The sequence below is a fragment of the Pongo pygmaeus genome, chromosome 7, assembly GCF_028885625.2.
Source record: "Pongo pygmaeus isolate AG05252 chromosome 7, NHGRI_mPonPyg2-v2.0_pri, whole genome shotgun sequence".
Classification (NCBI taxonomy): Eukaryota; Metazoa; Chordata; class Mammalia; order Primates; family Hominidae; genus Pongo; species Pongo pygmaeus.
Window position 1 is genome coordinate 7,428,796 of NC_072380.2, and position 21,406 is coordinate 7,450,201.

The 21,406-nt window shown below is 38.9% G+C and overlaps 2 protein-coding genes and 1 long non-coding RNA gene across 3 annotated transcripts; 2 read left to right on the forward strand and 1 right to left on the reverse strand.

Annotated features, from left to right (window-relative positions):
- Positions 1–449: 449 nt before the first annotated feature.
- On the forward strand, positions 450–3,350 carry LOC129042996 (beta-defensin 105A). Its single transcript, XM_054499455.2, has 3 exons — positions 450–561; positions 907–948; positions 2,215–3,350. Exons 1-3 carry the CDS (start codon positions 492–494, stop codon positions 2,337–2,339), a joined length of 237 nt encoding a protein of 78 aa, XP_054355430.1. The 5' UTR covers positions 450–491; the 3' UTR covers positions 2,340–3,350.
- LOC129042999 (uncharacterized) lies at positions 2,535–21,405 on the reverse strand. Its single transcript, XR_008504266.2, has 3 exons — positions 21,123–21,405; positions 12,467–12,514; positions 2,535–2,823 (listed from the first exon to the last, which is right to left on the reverse strand). It is a non-coding gene; the product is annotated as an uncharacterized LOC129042999 (long non-coding RNA).
- On the forward strand, positions 8,628–12,626 carry LOC129042997 (beta-defensin 107A). The gene is made up of 2 exons (XM_054499456.1): positions 8,628–8,785; positions 12,397–12,626. The coding sequence occupies exons 1-2, from the start codon at positions 8,716–8,718 to the stop codon at positions 12,537–12,539; spliced, it is 213 nt and encodes a 70-aa protein (XP_054355431.1). The 5' UTR covers positions 8,628–8,715; the 3' UTR covers positions 12,540–12,626.
- Position 21,406: the final 1 nt, after the last annotated feature.

Here is a 21,406-nt window from a genome sequence, read left to right on the forward strand (position 1 = left end):
TGAGAGTCCACATTTATTGAGTTCTTACATGGTACCAGGCCTCCTTCCAAGCATTCCACATGTTCAAAACACTTTTGCATTATAATCATATTAGATTCTTACAAAACCTTGAGAGGCAGGCAGAATTTGCGAGTGGATTCTTATTTTCTCCCAGAAAACAGAAGCTGGAAGAGATGAAAGGGGCCACTAGCTTCTGGCCCCTGCATTAGTATGGTGAAAACTCGCATGGCCCCTGCTCTTTCAACCTCTAGCCTGGTGTTCTTTCCGCTATACCAGTTAGACTCCCCAAAATAAAAGAGTTTCTGGATGCCAAGGATTATTATCCATGATATCATCCCTTGATCCTGGGAAATGAAGCATATAATTGTGTTTTATTGATTCACTTCACTGATCAAGAGCATCTCCCCATTACTTTTAAATAAAAATGAGCCTCTCATTTGGGTCTTCTGAAGGAAATCCCAATCTCTATTCTGAAGAGTCTTCCCTAAAAGATGGCACTGATCAGGAAGACATTTTATTTTCTATTTGCTGTGTTCTTCGTTTTGGTTCAACTGCCATCAGGTAAGTAAAAATGGATGGGATTTTGATTGGGCAGATTATAAAGCCTGTTGATTCTTTCATGTTTGACCTTAATGGTCAAGCTCTCATAGCGCCTGTCATGGGAATTTCTTAGACCTACAGTGACATTTTCTAAGAGCAAACAGCATATAGTGTATTTTTTTTTTTTTGTAATTTGTTTTTGCTGGTTACCTGGAATGCTGGCCTTGAGAAATAGAATAAAGATTGCAACTCTGTGATCTGCTGTCTCCTGCTATGCTATGTCACATGTGGAGTTGGGAATGTTTTATACAGTGTTAATTCCTGTGTTGATTTTAATTTTCAAAATGCATTTTGTTTTGCATTTAGAGTGCCAGGCAGGACTCGATTTTTCCCAACCATTTCCATCAGGTAAGTTAAATCTCTTGTATATAATTATTTTTTCTCTTAGGAACTCTGGCGCTGTTAGCTCTCTCTGATGTCTGGAGGCAAAGAGGGGACAGAGATAGTGGCGAAAATAGAATTGTCTGAAAAATCAGTTCGCCAACTTATCTTCTTCTCTTTCTCTTGTTCCAAGTATAATATTTGGATATCTTTGATTTCACAGAAACATATCTTTGTGACTGGACTGTAATTTGGCCATAGACATTTGGACTCAGTGGCTTTTCCCATTAGCTATTGGTGCTCACTAAACCAAGTTCTTAGATTTATTCTTGTACCACCCAATTAGCACTGCTCTGTGAACATGCCTGCCCATCTCTTGCAAGCTCTGCTGCTAAGTCTGGTAATAATATATGTCACAAATGCATGAGGTTAGTTGAAGGAAGCTCAAATTAAAGAGTGAGGTTGCCTCAATGAAAACTCAGCACCATTGCAGAAAAGCTATTCATAACGAATAGCCCCCAGATCTTTTCTTTTCTTTGAAGTCATCTTATACAGAAAGAAAGCACATTGTAAACAAAACTAAAAGAAATATTGTAGACAAAGTTGAAAAGGTTTTAGACAGAATTTCAAAGTGAGAAATATTAAGGTTGCTACTAGTCCTTGAGTGTTTGCTCTGTACCAGGCATCCTGTTAAAAACTTTCAATGGACTTTGTCATGTAATCCTCAAAACAGTCCTATGTGGTAGGTATTATTACAATGAAAATATTTGCATATAATATTCCATTTGATCCCTAAACTGATTTAAAAATGTAGTCAGGTGCTTCTAGAATGGCCATTGAACAAATGAGAATGTGGACCTTAACCTGCCGGTTACTAAGCCCAAACTAGAGCTGAACCTAAGTTTCTTAACTTCATCTTCAAGGATCTTTCCAAAACCACAATATACCCCTCCCATTTTTTGTCTAGCAAACTTCACAGTCATAACAAGTATGCATTTTTATGGTTCTGTAATATGTATGTCTCTTTGTCTGTCTGTGGTTTACTTTTGATCCCTGCAAGATTATAAACACTTGGAGAGTAGGAATTGTGATGATCTGTTGCTTAAAAATTAACTCTCCCCAACTCCCTACTGCAAAAAGCAGAAACTATATTTGAAAAATCTGGGCTGATTCTTGAAAATATTCTTTGTAATTATACATATGAACTCTCCCTTTTTTTTGGTGGTCTTTGACATGTTCCCCATTTCCAGACATTTCCTGGAAAGCTCCCTCAGCAGCTCTTTCTTGGCACAGGTGAGTTTGCTGTCTGTGAGTCATGCAAGCTCGGTCGGGGAAAATGCAGGAAAGAGTGCTTGGAGAATGAGAAGCCCGATGGAAATTGCAGGCTGAACTTTCTCTGCTGCAGAGAGAGGATCTGACAAACCAGACCAGCACACTTCTGGCCTTAGAAGCAGACCTGGATATTCAAAGAAGTTCACGAGAAGTTATGTGGCTTATCCAAATCACACAGTGAGTGAGTCTCAGAATCATTCTCATTTCTTTCTCTCTTTGTTTTGTTTTATTGCTTATTTTTTAAAGATGACTTTTTTTTTTTTTTTTTTTTTTTTTTTTTTGAGGTGGAGTCTCACTCTGTTGCCCAGGCTGGAGTGCAGTGGCTCGATCTTGGCTCACTGCAACCTCCACCTCCCGGGTTCAAGCGATTCTCCTGCTTCAGCCTCCCAAGTAGCTGGGACTACAGGTGCACACAGCCATGCCTGGCTAATGTTTGTATTTTTACTAGAGATGAGGTTTCACCATGTTGGCAAGGCTGGTCTTGATCTCCTGACCTCAGGTGATCTGCTCACCTCGGCCTCCAAAAGTGCTGGGATTATAGGCATGAGCCACCATGATGGGCGAGATGACCTTTAAAAAAAATCAAGACATGAGTGTGTACCCAGTATCTGCTCAATCAGACACCACTACTATGTATTTGTAGAGTACCTTACAATTTATGAAATATTTTCCATACTTCTCTCATATGACTCATGATTACCTTATGAGGTAGGTTTTATTACTCCTATTTACATTTGAAAATATTGAGGCTCAAGAGGCTGTTAATTCTTCAGAGCCATAGCTAGGATCCAGTAACTGGTGTGCACATTGCTGTCATGGTTTGTGTATCCATCTGTATGTACTAACTATGTTAATGGAATAATAATTCTATCAAATATAATACATTATTTTTATATTCACATTATTTCTTGGTTTGTCTAAATATTGTCATTCATTGATTCTAGTACTTATGGTGTATTTACCTGTGAAAGAAAATGATTAGAGATTAACTTAAAATGTTCAACACAGAATGTGCATAAATGGTTGACTGTATAATTTTGCCTTGTGAAATAAAACTCAGCTTCACAAAATAAAGGCCAAAATTACCAGCCCTATGACCAGTGACTTGAACTTGGTTACTTACATTTAACGTATGAGATTAAACAATGTTTTGTTTAACATTTGGGCCTATTATTTGTCTCTTTGTGCTCAAATCTGTTCCTTGTTTTTTTCTGCTTTGCTGAGTAAAATGGGAACTATTAATTGCAAACTACATTTTCTAGGCTTCCTGATTTCTGGCTAGTTTTGGTCAATGTGTCTCCTAGGAGAATGGGAGATTGAAGAAGGAAGGACAATGTGAATTTTTCCCTGACTCTCTCTTTTTTCCAGCAGTGGCTTTTCCTGCTCAGCAAAGCCCCTGCTTTTCTGTCTTCTGCTCTCACCTGGCAGTCCCACTGCAAGTTTAGCTTCTGCCAGCCAGTGCCGCTCCCAGGCTCACACAAATCCTTCCATTTTTCCTCAAATCTTAGGGCAGTGGGAGATTTCTGCTGTGACTATCAGTAGGGTTGCCTCATTGCTCCCGCTTTGCATTGTCATCTTTTCCAACACTTTATCTGTACATATTAAATTCTTTCTGTGGAACTATCCATTGGGGGAAGCCTTTTAATGCTTGATTGGTTCAATTTTTAGATTCACTCTATTTACATATGATCCACTGTTTTCCAAAAGAGATTTGAAACACAGCCCTCAAGAAGCCTAGAGTGTTTCCTTCATTTATACAGGAATTACCCCAGGGAAGTGGGAAGTGGGGTATTTGGTCTTAAGAGTCCAGTTCACAGTAATTAATCTGCTGGCAGATGCTCCTCTGCCCCAGGTCTCCACAGTGCAAATGCAGCTGCTAGTTTACAGAACACCATGAAACTGGAATACTACTTACTCGTTCCAAATACTGCATTGCTTTATCTTAAAAAAATGCTCTGGAACCTAGTTGAAGTTTCTTTTAATGAAAGATTCATGTGAGTGTCTCAGAGTCATACAAAGTGGTAGACCAGTAGCTTTGCCCTGATATCACCTCACTAATGACCTCATCTAGCATCCAGATGGCAGCTGCAGAGGACACCTCCCACAGGTGCTCACCTAGTCACAAATTATTCCCTTTCATGGCAGGCCAGGTCTCACTAATGCAAGCCTCCATAACAACTGTTTTAGTACCCACTGAGGGGTTAAGTTAAATATTAAAAGCTTAAAAAGCCAGTGCCCTGATATAAAGGCTGGAATGTAACAAAAGCCCACTAAGAGTTTTGCTTAGGTCTTTCCTGGGCCTTAAAGCATGACAAAATAACAAAGGAGTTCTTAACAGGACCCGTTTAGGATTAAACAAGTTTATAGGAGGTCTGAAGAAACTCTCCAAACATCAGTGATTTAGCAGGAGACAAGATAAGGGTAATAACCCCAGCACCTGGATCCATTTAGATTAAGTACATTTACTGAGGCTCCAGAGGAAGGTCTTCAGGACTGAGACCTTAGTTATAGATTAAAAGAAGTTAATCACTTATGTCTTTAGATGAATGCACACTTACACATAAACATATAGCTTGGAAGGTATATAAGCTCTGGAAAACTTTGTAATTTTAAGTTGGTCTGGCAATAATTTCCAGGACTTCTCCCTATAACTGGTTGCAGAAATAAAAACTCTCTTCCTCCCGAGTTTATTTGCATCTTGTTATCGGGCTATGAGAAATAGCAGCCCAACCCTCAGTTTAGTCCAGGAACACTTTTTCTTTACACTTTAGATTCACAGAAACAAAGAGACTGAAAGTAAAAGGATGGAAAGAGATTTGCCATACAAACAATAACCAAAAGAGAGCTGTAGTGGCTATACCAATAGTGCACAAAACAAACTTTAAGACAAAATTGGTACTAAAGATGAAGGGCATTTTATAATGTTAGCGATTTAATCTATCAAGATAATATAACAAGTATAAACACATGCACCTGACAACAGAGTGCCAAAATACATGAAGGGAAAATTGACAGAATTGAAGGGAGAAATAGAGAATTCAACAGTTATAGCAGGAGACTTTAATACACCACTTTTAATAATAGACAAAACAACTAGAAAAAAGATTAGCAAGGAAATATAAGATTTGAACAGCACTGTAAAACAATGACCTCAAAGTCATCTGTGGAACATGGCACCAATTACAGCAAAATACACATTCTTCTTCTGTTCACATGAAATATTCTTTAGAATAGACTGTATGTTAGGTTTAAAAACAAGCTCCTCAATACATTTAAAAGGATAGGAATCGTACAAAGTATGTTCTCTGAACAAAATGGGATAATAGAAAGAAATTTGGGAAAGTCACAACTATGTGGAAATTAAACAACACAAGTGTGAATAAATGATGGGTCAAAGCAGAAAACATAAGGGAACATAGAAAATATTTTAAAGAGAACCCCCAAAACACTTTAAAATATACAACACAACAGCAAATTATCAAAACTGTGAGATGCAGCTAAAACAATGCTTAAAGGAAAATTTATGGTTGTAAATGCCTATGTTTACAAAGAAGATAGATTTAAAATCAATAAATTATCTTCCATCTCAAGAAAATTAAGGAAGAGCCAACTAAACCCAAAGCAAGCAGAAGGAAGAAAATAATAAATATTAGCGTGGAAATAAATGAAATAGAGACTAAGAAAACAATAGAATAAATCAACAAAACAAAAATTTATTTTTTGAAATGATCAACAAAATTGGCACGCCTTTAACTAGACTGACTAAGAAAAAAAGAGAATACTCATATTACTAAAATCATGAGTGAAAGAGAAATTTTACAAATGATCTTACAAAAATATTTTTTAATGTTATAAAGGAATACTATAAACAATTGTATGGCAACAATTTTGATAACCTAGATGAATAAATGCCTAGAAATGCATACATATCAAACCTAATTCAAGAAGAAATAGAAAGTCTAAAATGGACCTATAACAAATAAAGTGCATGAATTGATAATAATAACACTAACAAAAATCCCACATAGTAAAACCCAGGGCCAAATGGCTTCACTGGAACATTGTGAAGATGTTACTCCATTTTATTCTGCCTCGATTTTTTTTCAGACAGGGTCTCACTCTGAAGCTCAGGCTGCAGTGCAGTGGTATGATCTCGGCTCACCCCATCCTCTGTCTCCGGGGCTCAAGTGATCCTCCCGCCTCAGCCTCCTGAGTGGCTGGGACCACAGGTGCCTGCCACCATGTCCAGTTAATTTTCGTATGTTTTGTAGAGATAGGGGTCTCATTATGTTGCCCAGGCTAGTCTCAAACTAAACTCCTGGCTCAAGTGATCTGCCCACCTTGGCCTCCCAAAGTGCTGGGATTACAGGCGTGAACCACCACACCTGGCCTGGCTTGCATATTTTTTGATGAGAAGTTTGCTGCAGTTATTCTGTCATCTTTCTACAGGCAGGAGGCATGTATGCCTTCTCTGTTGACAAAGGTAGAGGATGTTTTTTGTTTTTGTTTTTTAAGGTGCTCCCTTCTCCTAGTTCTCCTAGCTTTAATATTTTGTTTTGCATTTTTTTAGATTGTTTATTCACCAGTGCTGTACAAACAACTGTTGTTCTTCCCCCAGTTTCTTAATTAAGAAATTAAGACTTTCTTTTCCATATAAGAGAAAGATTCTTGCAAGCTTTTGTTCTTTCTCACAGTGGCTACTGTTCCCCTCACCCAACTTACATCACGAAATACTCTAATCTTTTTTGTAAGCACCTGCTGAGTCTGTGGAGAAGACGTTAGAAGTTGGTGTGAATTTCTCTTTTGTCTGTGACCCCAGATGTTTATATTGTTTCTCTAGTTTATGCTTGCTCTTAGCAATTCTTTATGGACTTTACCTGAAACCTTTTAAATCATATTCTGGGGGTAATCTGCTTCAGGTAAGCAAGCACTCATGGTCTTTATTTTTTGGAGGTTCCTGTCTTTTCTTATATTTGTAGGTAGGTGGCTGACTTGTGACCTTAGCTTTCCGAAGAGTTCAAGAAACTGAATATTTGCAGTTTGCCATGTGTTTTGCTGTGTATTTGTTTCATGTGGGATGATTTTCTTTATGTATTTCTACATCTTAAGCAGAAGCCATTCTTCATTTAATAACACATTTACTTTCTTTAAGAGATACAGAAATACTTACATTTTCTGCTAATTCTTGTGTCAATTTTGGTAAGTTAAATTTTTGAGAGAATTTTTCTATTTTATGTAAGTTGTGAAATGTTTTGGCATATACATGTTGACAAAATTTTTATATTAGTTTAATGTTTCTTGGATCTGTAGTGATAACTTCTTTTTCATTTATTCTGCATACTTGGGCTTACATTGTTCCCTTTTCTAAGGTTCTTAGAGCATAATTTTAAGTCATAGATTTAAACATTTCTTCTTTTCTACAATAAGTATTTGTACACCAATTTCTTTTGAAGTCATTGTTTTGTTGTGTTCCACAAAATTTGATATATAGAAATGCTTTCTAATTATTCTCATTATTTATTCTTTGATACAAACACAATCTAGAATTATGTTGCTTTATTTCCACATATTTGGAAATATCCTAAATAGCTTATTTTATAGATTTCCAATTTAATCCCCTTGTGGTGAGAAATATACTCTGAAGAATTTAAATGTGTTTAAACACATCAGTATTTGTTTTATGGCCTAGCATATGGTTCATTTTTATGAATGTATCATATGTACTTAAAAAAATGTGTATTTTGCAGTTGTCTTATGATCTGTTCTATAAATATCAATGCAGTCAATGGAATGGTGGTATTGTTCAGATCATGCATGACTTTGCTAATTTTTCCCTGTGTTCTATCAGTTGCTGAGAGAGTGGTGTAAAAATTTTCTACTATGAATATAGAAGTGTCTGTTTCTCCCTTTAAGTAAATTAAATAATATAAAAACATGTTAACGGTTTTTATGTATTTTCGATGGATTAACCCTTTTCCCCTTAAGCATCAGCACTCCATGCAATACAGCGAGACCCTGTCAAACAAAAAAAACCTGCACATGTACTCCTGAACTTAAAATTAAAGGTTTTTGTTTGTTTTAATTATTATTTTAAGAATAGGTTTTATGTAAAATCATGTACTAGGAAAAGGATGGTGGCTATATATCTTATTGGCATGGTAATACTTGAGATAAGACTTGAAGGAAAAATGAGAGAAGTCTAAGCAGAGACACAGAATAGAATATTCCAGGCAGAAAGGCAGGGTTCTCTGCATCTCTCCCATAAATGTGATTTAGTTAAAATCTGATTCATCAGCCCACACATTAATCAGTGGAGCATGGAAAATAGTATGTTCCCAATGAACATTACAAACCAAGGATGACTTCCAGCCCCTTCAGGGCAGTAGAACATATTTTAATCAATGCCCCTTGATAAAAGAGCTTGATTCCAGCTACTGCACTTCCTTCATCAGCTCTCCACTGATGCCTGGAGCCATGAAAATATTTTTCTTTATTTTTGCTGCTCTCATTCTTCTTGCTCAAATTTTCCAAGGTAAGAGGGAAATTCTTTTAGAAGTAGAGATGACAATCTGCCCAGGATCTGTCTTTTGAGAAGAAAGCTCAACTTTTACAAAGTTGAAGGTTCCAAGGCAAACCAGTCACTGAAAACCTTTTCCTGAGCTCAGACACAAAACAATGGGACCACATTGACCGGGACCATCTCCAACCATAATAGTTTCTAGTCAACTTCCCTAACAGCTCTGCCAAGGAATTCAGACTTCTTTGTACTTTTAGATCTCTTTCCTCCTTTTGTAATCTGCAACGCAGGTTCAGCATACCCTTTTTTTGTTTGTTTGTTTGTTTGAGACGGGGTCTCGCTCTGTCGCCCAGGCTGGAGAGCAGTGGTGCGATCTCGGCTCACTGCAAGCTCCGCCTGCCGGGTTCACGCCATTCTCCTGCCTCAGCCTCCCGAGTGGCTGGGACTACACGCACCCGCCACCACGCCCAGCTAATTTTTTTGTATTTTTAGTAGAGACGGGGTTTCACCATGTTAGCCAGGATGGTCTCTATGTCCTGACTTCATGATCCACCCTCCTGGGCCTCCCAGAGCCCTGGGATTACACGCATGAGCCACCACGCCTGACCAGCATATTCTAAAGTGATTTCTTTAAAATGAAAAAAAAAAAAAAATTATCCGAGGCAAATGCCAAACATATTTGTTAAGTTAGGGAAGTACAGCCTTTGTAGTCTAAATTAAACTAAAGTTATGTTACTAGATTCTTAGACAGCTAATTTTTTTTTCATGTCTGAGTCGTTGGTCCAAATCTCTTATCCGTACATTATTTTACACTTTTTGGCTTTCACACACTGGTTGAAAATTACACCATTAAAACCACTAAACTAACATCTTGCTTACTATTCTCTGAAGTCTTTGCGTCTTTGAGATTCTCTTTGCTTGATACAGCCACGACTCTGTTCCTAAGAAATGTTTATGTCCATACCTCCTCAACTATCCTTCGTTCCTTCTGTTGTGAAGCTTTTCCTATTAGAGGTTCTCCATGCATCATAAAGCCCGCTGTCTGCTCCTTCATGGCTCCTGAATTTCTACATTTCTTTATTACACATTCTGTCCTCAGTAGTCCTAGAAAACCAATAGATATTGAATGTGTGCTAACCACTTGTAAGAAATTGTTCTGTCCACTATGATAAAGGTAGGTAAAATGAAGAGGTAAAAATATAAAGCATGGACATTGACCTTAATTTGCTTGAAGTTATTAGTCTATTCCTTCTGTGTTGTTCGAAAATAGGTTGCCTGTAGTGGTAAATAAGCTTTCAATACATTTAACATGTATAAGTAAGTATATCAATGAGACAGGAAAATTCACAAATAACTTTAATATGAAACAGTTTTCACAAGTGCCATAAAAGATGCAAAGCATAAAGAGAAGTCATAGATGTGGAAACTTGGTTCTAATTAGGAAATACAGAAAGGCTCCCTGGGAAGTAGTATTTGTTTTGCACATTTGGAAATAGGCAAGCCTAGAACTAAAGAACAGAGCCGAGGAACAATGTCCCCATGAAAGTTTCAGTGACTCCATGAAAGTCTCAGTTGTAAAATCAGTTCCCGATTTTCTGCCCTCAGCATCTTTTCGTAGATGTCAGACAATGCTCCAGAATAGACAAACTCATTTTAAATTGTCTTCTCCATCCACTTTAATCAGTACTCCAATTTATTCAGATCAGTCTATAGATGTGGATGCCTAATAGCTCCCTGTCCACAAAACTCATCTCAGATGTATTTGAATTACAATAATAAGCATAGTTTGGGCACAAATTAGAACCACCACCATCACCATAATCACATAGAATCTCAGAGTTAGAAGTGAATTTAATGATCAATATAAAAGGTAATAAACATAGGTTATTAGGCCAAACTATATGAGTTTGGATCTCAGTGCTAATCTTTATAAGCTGTATGCACCCTGTGTTTTACTTTCCATTCTATAAATGATAATAATAATAGCATTGTTTTGAAGATGAATAAACTTGTTATATTAATTAGAAACTAACTTGTTATAATAAAGAATCTTAATAATAGAGTGACTGAAGAAAGACAAAACCTTATTTCTCTTTCATGTAAAAGTCCAAAAATAGCTAAGTTGACTAGGTGAGGGTAGAGGGTTCTTTTTCACCAAGTTATGTTGTGATTTGGGCTGAAGGTCAACCCTACCATCCTCAACAGTTGACCATTTTATTTGGTTCCAAGGATATGCTAACAGGCAGGGTTAGAAAGTATAGAACCTGATTAAGATTACATAGAAGCAGCTCACATCATTCCACTCCTTTTTCATTTTTCCAAATTTGTCCATGTGGACATATAGAAATAGGAAGCTAGGAGCTGATGTGATTAGCTAAGTATTCATGTGTCCAGCTAAACCCAGAGGTTCTATGACTAAAAGTCTGAAGGTAAAAATGACTGCTTTGGGACAGTTTAACAATCTCTCTGTATAACTGCTTGGGCAGTGGCAGGCACATACTCTATGCTATGTTAGCATTTACCATTGTTTGTCATTTGTTCTTCTACTTATTTTTTTTTCTCTGCCCTGATTCAGTATTGAACACCCTATACATTATATATATGTATACACATGTATATGTATATGTGTGTGTGTGTGTGTGTGTATGTGTGTGTGTGTGTCTCAACTGATTGTCCAGATGCCTGATAAATTTCAGTGATCTGTAGTTCACGGTATCCCAAGTTCAACTTTGGACTATTCAAAAATTTCTCCTTAATTTGAGCAGAAATCTAAGTCCCTGCAATTTCTTTCCATTAGTCTTTGCCTTAACTTGGCACTAACAAAATATATTCCACATGATAATATTTCAGATATATGGCAGCTAATATGTACTGTTTCTCTCCCAAAGTTGTTATTTCCAGGAATAAACATTACTCCTTGTGAGAATAACTGCTACTTCTTCCTCTATTTTTTCCTAAGAACATATCTTACCAATTAAAAAAGATTCCTGTTTTGACATACTTTTTCCTCTTCAACCTAATCTCTGTTATGAATGAATACACATTGCCTCTGTCTCTCTAAATTTGCTTGCCAGAGCTAAATACATGATTCCATTAGTGTTCTTTGCACAGTAAATTGAGAAGGACTAGCATCATGTTGTTTATCTTTCTACCTAAAACTGTGAGACTCCCAAAGCATATGCCAGGGCATATGATCTACTATTGGTCTGCCTATAATGTAACAGAACACTCTTTAACTTTTGCTATAAATCAGAGACTATTTGGAGACATGAAAAAAAAAAATCTGTTGATAAGGATTGTTCATTGGAATTAGAAAGTATTTTGTCACCTTCCTTGGAAGAAACATTCTGTTTCTGTACAAGCTGGGTATGATTTTGACATATGAAAATCTTTTCTGTTTTTTTCCAATTGGCTATTTAATAAGGACATTGATTATATTGTACTAGGGGCCTGAGCTCAGACATGACTGTTCAGATAACATCTGATTTTTCTAATTTCTAGGTTAATAGTCTGTGTCTCTAGGAGTTATGGTAATGAGGAAGTCTGAATTTGGCCTGGGCGATGTAATTTTATCTTACAGTTACTAATTACTAGATAACTAAATACAAATTGCTTTCTTTACTTAGCCAGGACAGCAATTCATAGAGCACTAATTTGTAAGAGAATGGAAGGTCACTGTGAAGCTGAATGTCTTACCTTTGAAGTAAAGATTGGGGGCTGTAGAGCTGAATTAGCACCATTTTGCTGCAAAAACAGAAAGAAACATTAAAAACTAAGCACCAGCTGCAAGAAAGAAAGAGGTGAAGTTCTCTGGCTGCGATATCAGTGGGATAAATCTCTCTGGACCGTCTCTCTTTGATCTGCAAAGTTTGGATTATCTGAAGCCATGTCAGTCCAGTTCCCAATGCTACAAGGAGATACCCTTCCTAGGCTGTGAACTTCTTCCAGGCAGACACTATATCTTGCTGACCTTTGCACTCTCAGTTCCGGACACAGGGCCTATTAATGATTTTTTTTTTACTTTATATAAAAGTGAGCCATTGAATACACAGATAAAACAGATGGAATGGAATGGCTGGACTGGCACTCAGGTGAATTCAGTTCTAAAGTTATAGCTCTGGCTTTAAACAGATGTAGGACATTGGGCCCTCTGTGCCAAGATTCTGATATCTATAATGTGAGCAGATTGAACCTCTCAGTAAAGGGAATACCTGCTAGATGCTAATTGTGGCTGCTTCAGCAGTATCACGTCATGTACTCCTTTCTCCCTTTTATAGGTAGGAACTGTTTAGATTCTTGTTCATTTACCTGTTTGATCTAAAACATCAAGTTTTAGAATGAAATGCACCCATATCAAAATTCAAGTTGTCTGTAGATTGAGCAACATCTTCATTCTGGCCATTTGCAGTGAGAATTGATCAAATCATGGGTTTCTGAAGCAGTAAGTTCCCCAAAGGTCATCGAATTCAATGCCCTTATTACAAATGAGGAGAGTGAGACTGAAGCAGATTATACAGTTACTGACTTAGTCACATTTATATTCCATCTTCGGGCTTTCTGGACTTGTCTGCTTAGCATGTCCACAACATAGCATGCTGGAAGATAATAGAACAACAAAAGGCAGTCCTAAAGATGGAACGTTTCTCAGTGGGTTCAGGTGAACAGTTAAATGGAGGAAGAAATTGAAACAAACTGAAAAAAAAACCAAAAAAAACATAGAAAAAAAGACACTTTCTAAAATCTCTGTTGTAATCCTGCAATCCCTGCCCTTTCAGAGCATAACAATGGCAAACTGAGGCTTGCCTTTTCCCTAATTTGCCAAAATTTGGAGTCCCAGCTTTCTACCAGAAGCAAGCATATATCACAGACCATTTCATCATAGAAGACTTATAGTACACCATCCCAGAACAGAAGCAAAATCCCTCTGCGCTGCTCTAGAAAATGTCCTTCTCTATTCAATTAAGCTGGCTTCCTGTAGAGATGTAAATAAAAGAGAAAAAAAAAATCTGGAACAAGACAATGTGTAAAATGTTTTATAATAAAAAATAAAATGTGTTTTTGAAAGATCTTCTGGTATTGCCACTTGTCTTCATGGTGCTAATTTTCTTATTCTGAAAACTATGCTGGAGGAAAATATGTAAAGTTATCTGTTTCAATCAGAGGATTTTTCTGTTCTGCATTTTCCCTAGAAATTCCTTAAACATTGTCTCAGATAAAACTAACTGCCTTTGAGAATCTAAGTGTGTTTAGACTGTCTCGTTTCTTCGTTTTTTCTTTTTCCTCTTCTTTCTCTGTCAGTGTCAAATGACTTGAAATATAGCACACATTTCCTGTCTCCAGTGTTTTTATACCCTATTTCCTTCTCAACCTATAGAAATCTCTTAAAACCAGGCATGGAGGCTCATGCCTGCAATTTCAGCAATTTGGGAGGCCAAGACAGGAGGATCTTTTGAGCCCAGGAGTTCAAGACCAGCCTGGGCAACATAGGGAGACCCCATCTCTACAAAAAATTAAAAATTTAGGCTGGGCACAGTGGCTCACGCCTGTAGTCGCAGCACCTTGGGGGACCGAGGTGGGCAAATCATGAGGTCAGGAGTTTGAGACCAGCTTGACCAACCTGGTGAAACCCCGTCTCTACTAAAAATATAAAAATTAGCCAGGCATGGTGGCATGCATCTGTAATCCCAGCTACTTGGGAGTCTGAGACAGGGAATCGCTTGAACCCGGGAGGCAGAGGTTGCAGTGAGCCAAGATCATGCCATTGCACTCCAGCCTGAGTGACAAGAGCAAGTCTACGTCTCAAAAAAAAAAAAAAAAAAAAAAAAGCCAGGTATAGTGGCTCACACTCATAGTCCCAATTGCTTGGGGGTTGAGCAGGTATAGTGGCTCACACCCATAGTCCCAATTGCTTGGGGGTTGAGCCCTGGAATTTGAGGCTGCAGTAAGCCTGATCATGCCATTGCACTCCAGCCTGAGTGACCAGAGGGAGACTCTGTCTCAAAAAAAAAAAAAAAAAAAAAGAGACCCTGTTTCAAAAGAAGAAGAAGGAGAAGAAGAAGAAAGAAGAAGAAGAAGAAGAAGAAGAAGAAGAAGAAGAAGAAGAAGAAGAAAAAGAAGAAGAAGATTATTTTAGCTCTCATCGTACTACTGGAATTTCTCTTTATAAAGGTACCAGGTACCTCCTTGGTCAGTTAATAGTAGTTTTTCTCTTAATAAATTACCAGGGCCAACTCCAGTGACCTATGGCCAGTATTCATCTTTCAGGCCCTTTCTGAAACATTTTACAAGGTGATCTATCTCCTGCACCTTAATTTCTCTGTCTTCTGGCCGTGAGAATGTTTATCTGCTGGACATTTCTCTTTGTCTTCTCCACACATTCTCAGTCGTCTTTGCTGACTCTTCCTTATGCTCTCTTGGCTAGGATTGCTTTCACTTATGTTTCATTCTCTTCTTATTATACATGTTATCTCCAAACAATCTCCTCCATTCTCATGGTTCCCACTCTTTATGGACTAATGACATGGTGTTACTACTTTACTTTTATGACTTCTTTACTCTGCTCTGTGGTGCTGTGCTGGGACTCTGAAAACTGCATTTGTCATACTGCTTGGCCAGTTAGCTTCTTGTTAGCACCTTTAATGAAAGGTATTAGCAGGAGAGTGGAAAACAAGACAAGGAGTGAAGGCATCTGTTCCTACGCCGTTTTTGTCAGCCCCATTCCGATAGCAGCAGATGGTTGGCTCCAGGCTTCAGGCTTTATATTCTTTCCACTTTCTCAGCAGCCCCACAAATATGCCAGAAAAGGACCAGCAGCATCCTAGCTCTACCTCCTTTGTTGTAAGAGGACCGGCTGAGCTACAATCTGCTTTTCTATGCACCTTGTCTATCCAAGCACTTGTTGGGCCATGTCTCCTCCTCAGAAGTCTGAACACTGGCTATCAAGTGCCTCTGCCTCATTTGCCTGTGCATCAGTCATTGATTATTGCTCCCTTAAAATTTTAAGCATGACTTATGTGGTGTAACCCACTAAGAGACCTGGGCACCTGGTACTGTATCTCCTCCTCATAGGTTCAAGCTCTAGCTGCATACAAGTAAGATAATTTTGAGCGCTAGCCCCTGAGAGTACCTTTACTCCTTTGTTCCTATATGTTAAAAGGTGATATCTCTTTTGTGTGGTTATCTCTGTGCCTTTTCAACCTTCCACTACTTATGTATCCAATTTAAGTTTACTGAGCTACTCTAAGTGGATTTCTGATAGGCCCTTCAAAGGTAATATCTTTATTGCAATTTATTGGTTTGCTTCCAAATCTGGCCTTCATTTAATATTCTAAATCTTAGAAAATATTGTTATCATTTACTTGACATTCAGGTTAAAAGTAGGGGTTTACTCAGGAATGCTTACTTTTCTGAATAAGTCACACAATTTACCCATGACATTAATCTGCATAAATTGCTCATTAATCCCTGTAAATCTTAATGCAATTATCTCCTTCCCTCTTTCTCCTCACTGATGTTCTAGATCAGTGCCTTATTATCTTCAGCCTCTACTCTTACTCTGTCAAACTTGGTGTTAACAAATTTATCCTCACAACCAATTATCTAAAATTTACTTATAATTTGTGGATTGAACTTTGCATGAAGTAAAGGAATAGTTCTACTTTTTTATGATGTATGAGCACACACATGAGCATACACACACCCATGTGAATTGACAAACCATAAAAATTAGTCTAAGATTTATATTCAGATGTCTACGAATCCTTAGAACACTCAAATATTAGAACTAGAAGTAGCCTTAGAGATCACTTAAGTCCCTGTTTCCAGAACTATATTGGTTAATTATAATCAGTGTAACTAGCCTAGAATACTTATAATTAGAGCTCTATGCCCCACTCTAACACTTTCAAATGGGGATCTCTTAAGAATCTAAATTTGTAAAATGACTTTTCCAATTAAGTCTCCTGCACAGTGACATTTGAGACCTGTTGATCACTGAACACAGAAGCATCTGAGATCCATTGATCTCTGTCCCACACCTCCAGTTAGCTGCAGAAATAGACACAGGCTCAAATCCAGGATTCCTGCCTTCATGTCCAGTGGCATATCACTGTGTTGCACTTTTCCATTTGTAAAGGAGTTATGGATAGGGCATGACCAAGTGGTTCACCTTGCTCAAGCCCAGGAACAGAAGCTCAAACTTTATTGAGTAGACAGACACATGTACAGCAAACGAACATTCCATGTGTTAAGTTCTACAGCCTGATCCGAGACCTGTGGGAGTTGAGAACATGTGCAGTTAGACTAATTACAACTGGAGTCATTGGGGTCCAGAGAGGTTTCACAGACAAAATGTCCTGTGACCATTTAAACCAACTGGTTTATCAACTTAGAGTAAATCACTTTAACTGAAACCGAAGGAGTATTGTTGCTAAACTTCCTTTGTTGCCAATATATTTGTAGTTTATATTCCCATTTGACAATTATTTCCATTCAAAATTGCTCACTTTCATTCTTCTGGGGACCTGAACCAAAAATGTTAAGGACTCTCTGTTCTCTTATGAAAGCCATTCCGCTCATATGGTGCACTTCTGTCCCTGGTTGTCTATATTGAGGTAAAGAAAAGTCCTTTTTATCCAAACGAAGACATTCCACTGGCCCAGGTGAGCTGCTGACCAAGATGAAGCCACCTATCTCCTGTCTGTATGGACACCTTCACCTGTGAGGACTATTATCATTCTCATTTGCCACTTAATTTTTTTCCCATTTCACTTTTTTTTTTTTGAAACAAGTCTCACTAGGTGGCAAAACAATCTGTGGAAGCCTTGACAAGTTTAATGAAACTGAGACCTTGAGAGAATCCCCTGGGCAAAATCTCCAGTATCTATATATGGAGAAGGGGCTGTATGAGAAACCAGGAAAACCGATGACAGAGAGAACTGTAGTCGTCTAACCCGTGCGCAGGCCCTTCCGGCTGTGTGAACTGCAGAGCGGGCCAGGTAAAGGCTGACTTAGATGAACTGCAGTAAGAGGTGCTCCAGGTGTCTGGATCCACCTCTGCTTCATCACTGAAACTGAACAGGATCTGAATAGCAGAAAATGGGGCATTTTCATGATTTTATTTTATTTTATTTTTTTGAGACAGGGTCTCATTCTGTTGCCCAGTCTGGAGTGCAGTGGCACAATCATAGCTGGGATTACAGGCACATGCCACCATGTCTGGATAAATTTTTTTATTTTAGTAGAGATGAGGTGTCACTATATTGCTCAGGCTGATGACAGACACCTGAGTTCAAGCAATCCTCTTTAGTGATTTTAAGAAACTTACAAGAGAGAGCTATGGCAAAGCTCTGTGGACCCAAGGCAAACAGTGTAACAGGGGCTGACTTGTAAGGATCACCATCCATCTTAGCAACCTAATCCATTGTCCTTCAATACTGCTGCTCTTCTGGGCTTGACTCTGTTCCTATGACTTTATTCCAATCCTTGGCTGTACCTCTTTTTTTTTTTTTTTTTTTTTTTTTGGTCAACCCCTGGTCTTTTCAAATAGAACTTACAGAGATCAAAACTCTCACTCTGAAACTGAGTGTACTCCTTCACATTCAAGTTAGGAACAAGAACTACAGGTATAAAGTCTTCTGCATGGACAGGCTTTGGAGCAGCTCTGAATCAGACTCCCTACCTTTGTCCAAGGAAATGCATGTGCATTAGGATCAGATCCCTTCTGAGGAGGTAGGGCTGGTTATGCCCAGGAAGTGATGTGGACACATGTTGCCTTATATACACTGCACTGCATTTTAGATGGACCATCTTCTCATCAGGACTTCTTAGTGACCCAGTCAAGCAGCCTTCCCACAACCATTGTGCTTTGGTAGGGTTGTAGTTTCTTCTGGAAAAGCTAAGGAAATTTTCTAAGGTAGGACAGGAAAATCTTGTTTTAGATAGTAATAATAAATCATAATTTTAAAAATTATGCTTCAATGCATTGTCATTTTTTTCACTCCTCAGCTTTTTTTTTTTTTTTTTTTTTTTTTTTTTCTTGAGACGGAGTCTTGCTCTGTCACCCAGGCTGGAGTGCAGTGGCGCAATCTTGGCTCACTACAAGCTCCGCCTTCCGGTTCACGCCATTCTCCTGCCTCAGCCTCCTGAGTAGCTGGGACTACAGGCACCCGCCACTACGCCCGGCTAATTTTTTGTACTTTTAGTACAGACGGGGTTTCACCGCGTTAGCCAGGATGGTCTCGATCTCCTGACCTCGTGATCCACCCGCCTCGGCCTCCCAAAGTGCTGGGATTACAGGAGTGAGCCACCGTGCCCGGCCCACTCCTCAGCTTTTATCAGATCCATTTTCTAGGCAAGGAATCAGAGACTCAGAGACACAGTGAGCAGACCTTAATTTACCCAGACATTCATTTAGTGGGTTGGTTTCTCGTAAGGGGCTTCCAAATGTAGACAATGTGTGTCCCATGCAGACTCAAGAGGAATCAATTCAGTCTATTTGAAGACTCCCCAAACTCATATTTTGTAGAAACCAAAAAACAAAATATTTGGTAGAGAAGGTTGAAGTGTCTGAACGGTACATACAGGCAGAGCTACATTACTCCTATGTGAAGAGAGAGGGAGCTGCAGAAAAACTAAATGGGAGGGCTCAGATATATGAATTTCTTCAACTGAAATTGCACACAATCCTGGCTCCTTAATCTGTGTCCACTTCCCAGCAGGTATGAGCTCAGCTCAGGGGAAACAAACTTAGCTCTGGAAATCTGGAGAAGCAGTGAGCAGGGCTGATTCCCCAAGCACCCTGATGAATCCCAGTGTTCTTTCTGTTCAATTACCTAAGGGAAGCTATTCAAATTTTAAATCCATTTTGAATCAAAATATTGATATAAATTTTTTAAAAAACTTAAAATTTAAAGAAACTGGTATTAGTTACAGGAAAACCAGAAGGGTACCCTCATTTGGAAATAATCTTTGAGAAATCTTTGCAGTGTGAACTGTTGGGATTTGGTCTTTCCAAAATCCAGCTAGCATGCACTTAAGAAAAAGGAAAATCAGGAAATGTAGAAAATGAAATGCTAACTTACATATTTCACTTTAACATTTATTAAGGATATTAATGAGGCTATTGAAAATTGAAAATGCAGTTTTGCTATTTTAAAAAACGTTCTTGTGTGCGAGTAGACATCCCTTGGTAAATGTCCATGGAATATTGAACATTTAATTTTTCATTAGTTCTAAACAAAATCATGTATTTCCTAAAAGGTATGCATTTTACATGGCTCAATATCCTTAGGTGACACAAAATACTCTGAAACAGAAAACAAAACATTAAACTATCCCATATTTTAAATTAAAAATATTTTTTCAAATAGCTCTGAGAACACTGAAATATGTGAAATTACAATATATTCTAAAACGATTACCTAAGAAAATTAGAGGATGTCATCCACGTTTGTCTCAAAGGAATTCAGATTTATGATTCATCTTAAGAAATGTGAAAAGAACACATTAAATATAAAGATGGATAAAGGAATTTATTAATATACACAGTAACTTTTGTTCTTTTAAAGCAATGATTCGGGCCTCCTGGGCCCAGCTCATGTCCTGGCCCAAGAAGTCCCTGGAACAGAGCCCTTGCTTTTGTCCCTGCCTCTCGGGTGAATGAGGAATAGAAAAGGAACCTACATTCCTCATCCTTGGTGTGAATTTGCATGCTCCCCACCGGCCAAGTGTGGCAATTCACATTGTAGTTCTGACAATAAATGGCCCGTTCTGACTGGGTTGGTGGGGGTCCTGTTCCAGCCACCTCCAGCCAGGGGCCCCTGGATCGTGAAGGCGCCACCACCTGCTCCACTCAAGATGTACAGCTCCCCCCACTCACGCTAGAGAGAAAGAAGAACTTCTGCCATAAACTTTGGTTGTTATTGTTTTGTTTTGTTTGGTTTGAGACAGGGTCTCCCTCTGTTGCTCCCCCTGGAGTGCAGTGGCCCCATCATGGCTCACTGCAGCCTCGACCTCTTGGGCTCAAGTGATTCTCATGCTTCAGCTTCCGGAGGAGCTGGGGCCTCAGGCACCCACCACCACACCTGGCTAAGTTTTTGTATTTTTGTAGAAACGAGGTCTCGCTCTGTTGCCCAGGCTGGTCTTAAACTCCGCCCACCTCAGCCTCCCAAAGTGCTGGGATTCCAGGTGCGAGCCACCGCACCCAGCCTCCTAAACTGTTTTTAATTTGTCCAGAATGAACCGGGTCATCAACCACTGTAAGTGGTCTGACTACCCTGACCATAAAGTATCGGAAACATTCAACTTGCAGCTGGTGGAAGCAGCCTAGCCCCACTGCACGTAAAACACTCACGTGGTGGCAAACGCGGAGACCAAGGCTGCACTGGCCGGAAGTGGGGACAGATCCCGATACGCCCTGGGGACAGAGCAGGGAAGCTCAGGCGTGGTCCACACTGGTTCTGCCCTCTTTCTAGCCCACTACCCCATTCTGAGACTGCAAGTTCCGGCGGACCCGGATGCAGATTTTCCGGATGAAAGGCCCCTTTCCTAGAGTGGACTTTGATATTTTCTGTTCACAACTCCGTGTCACCATCCTCCACACCTAGGATCTGGCGTCTGGTGTCACTGCCGACGTCA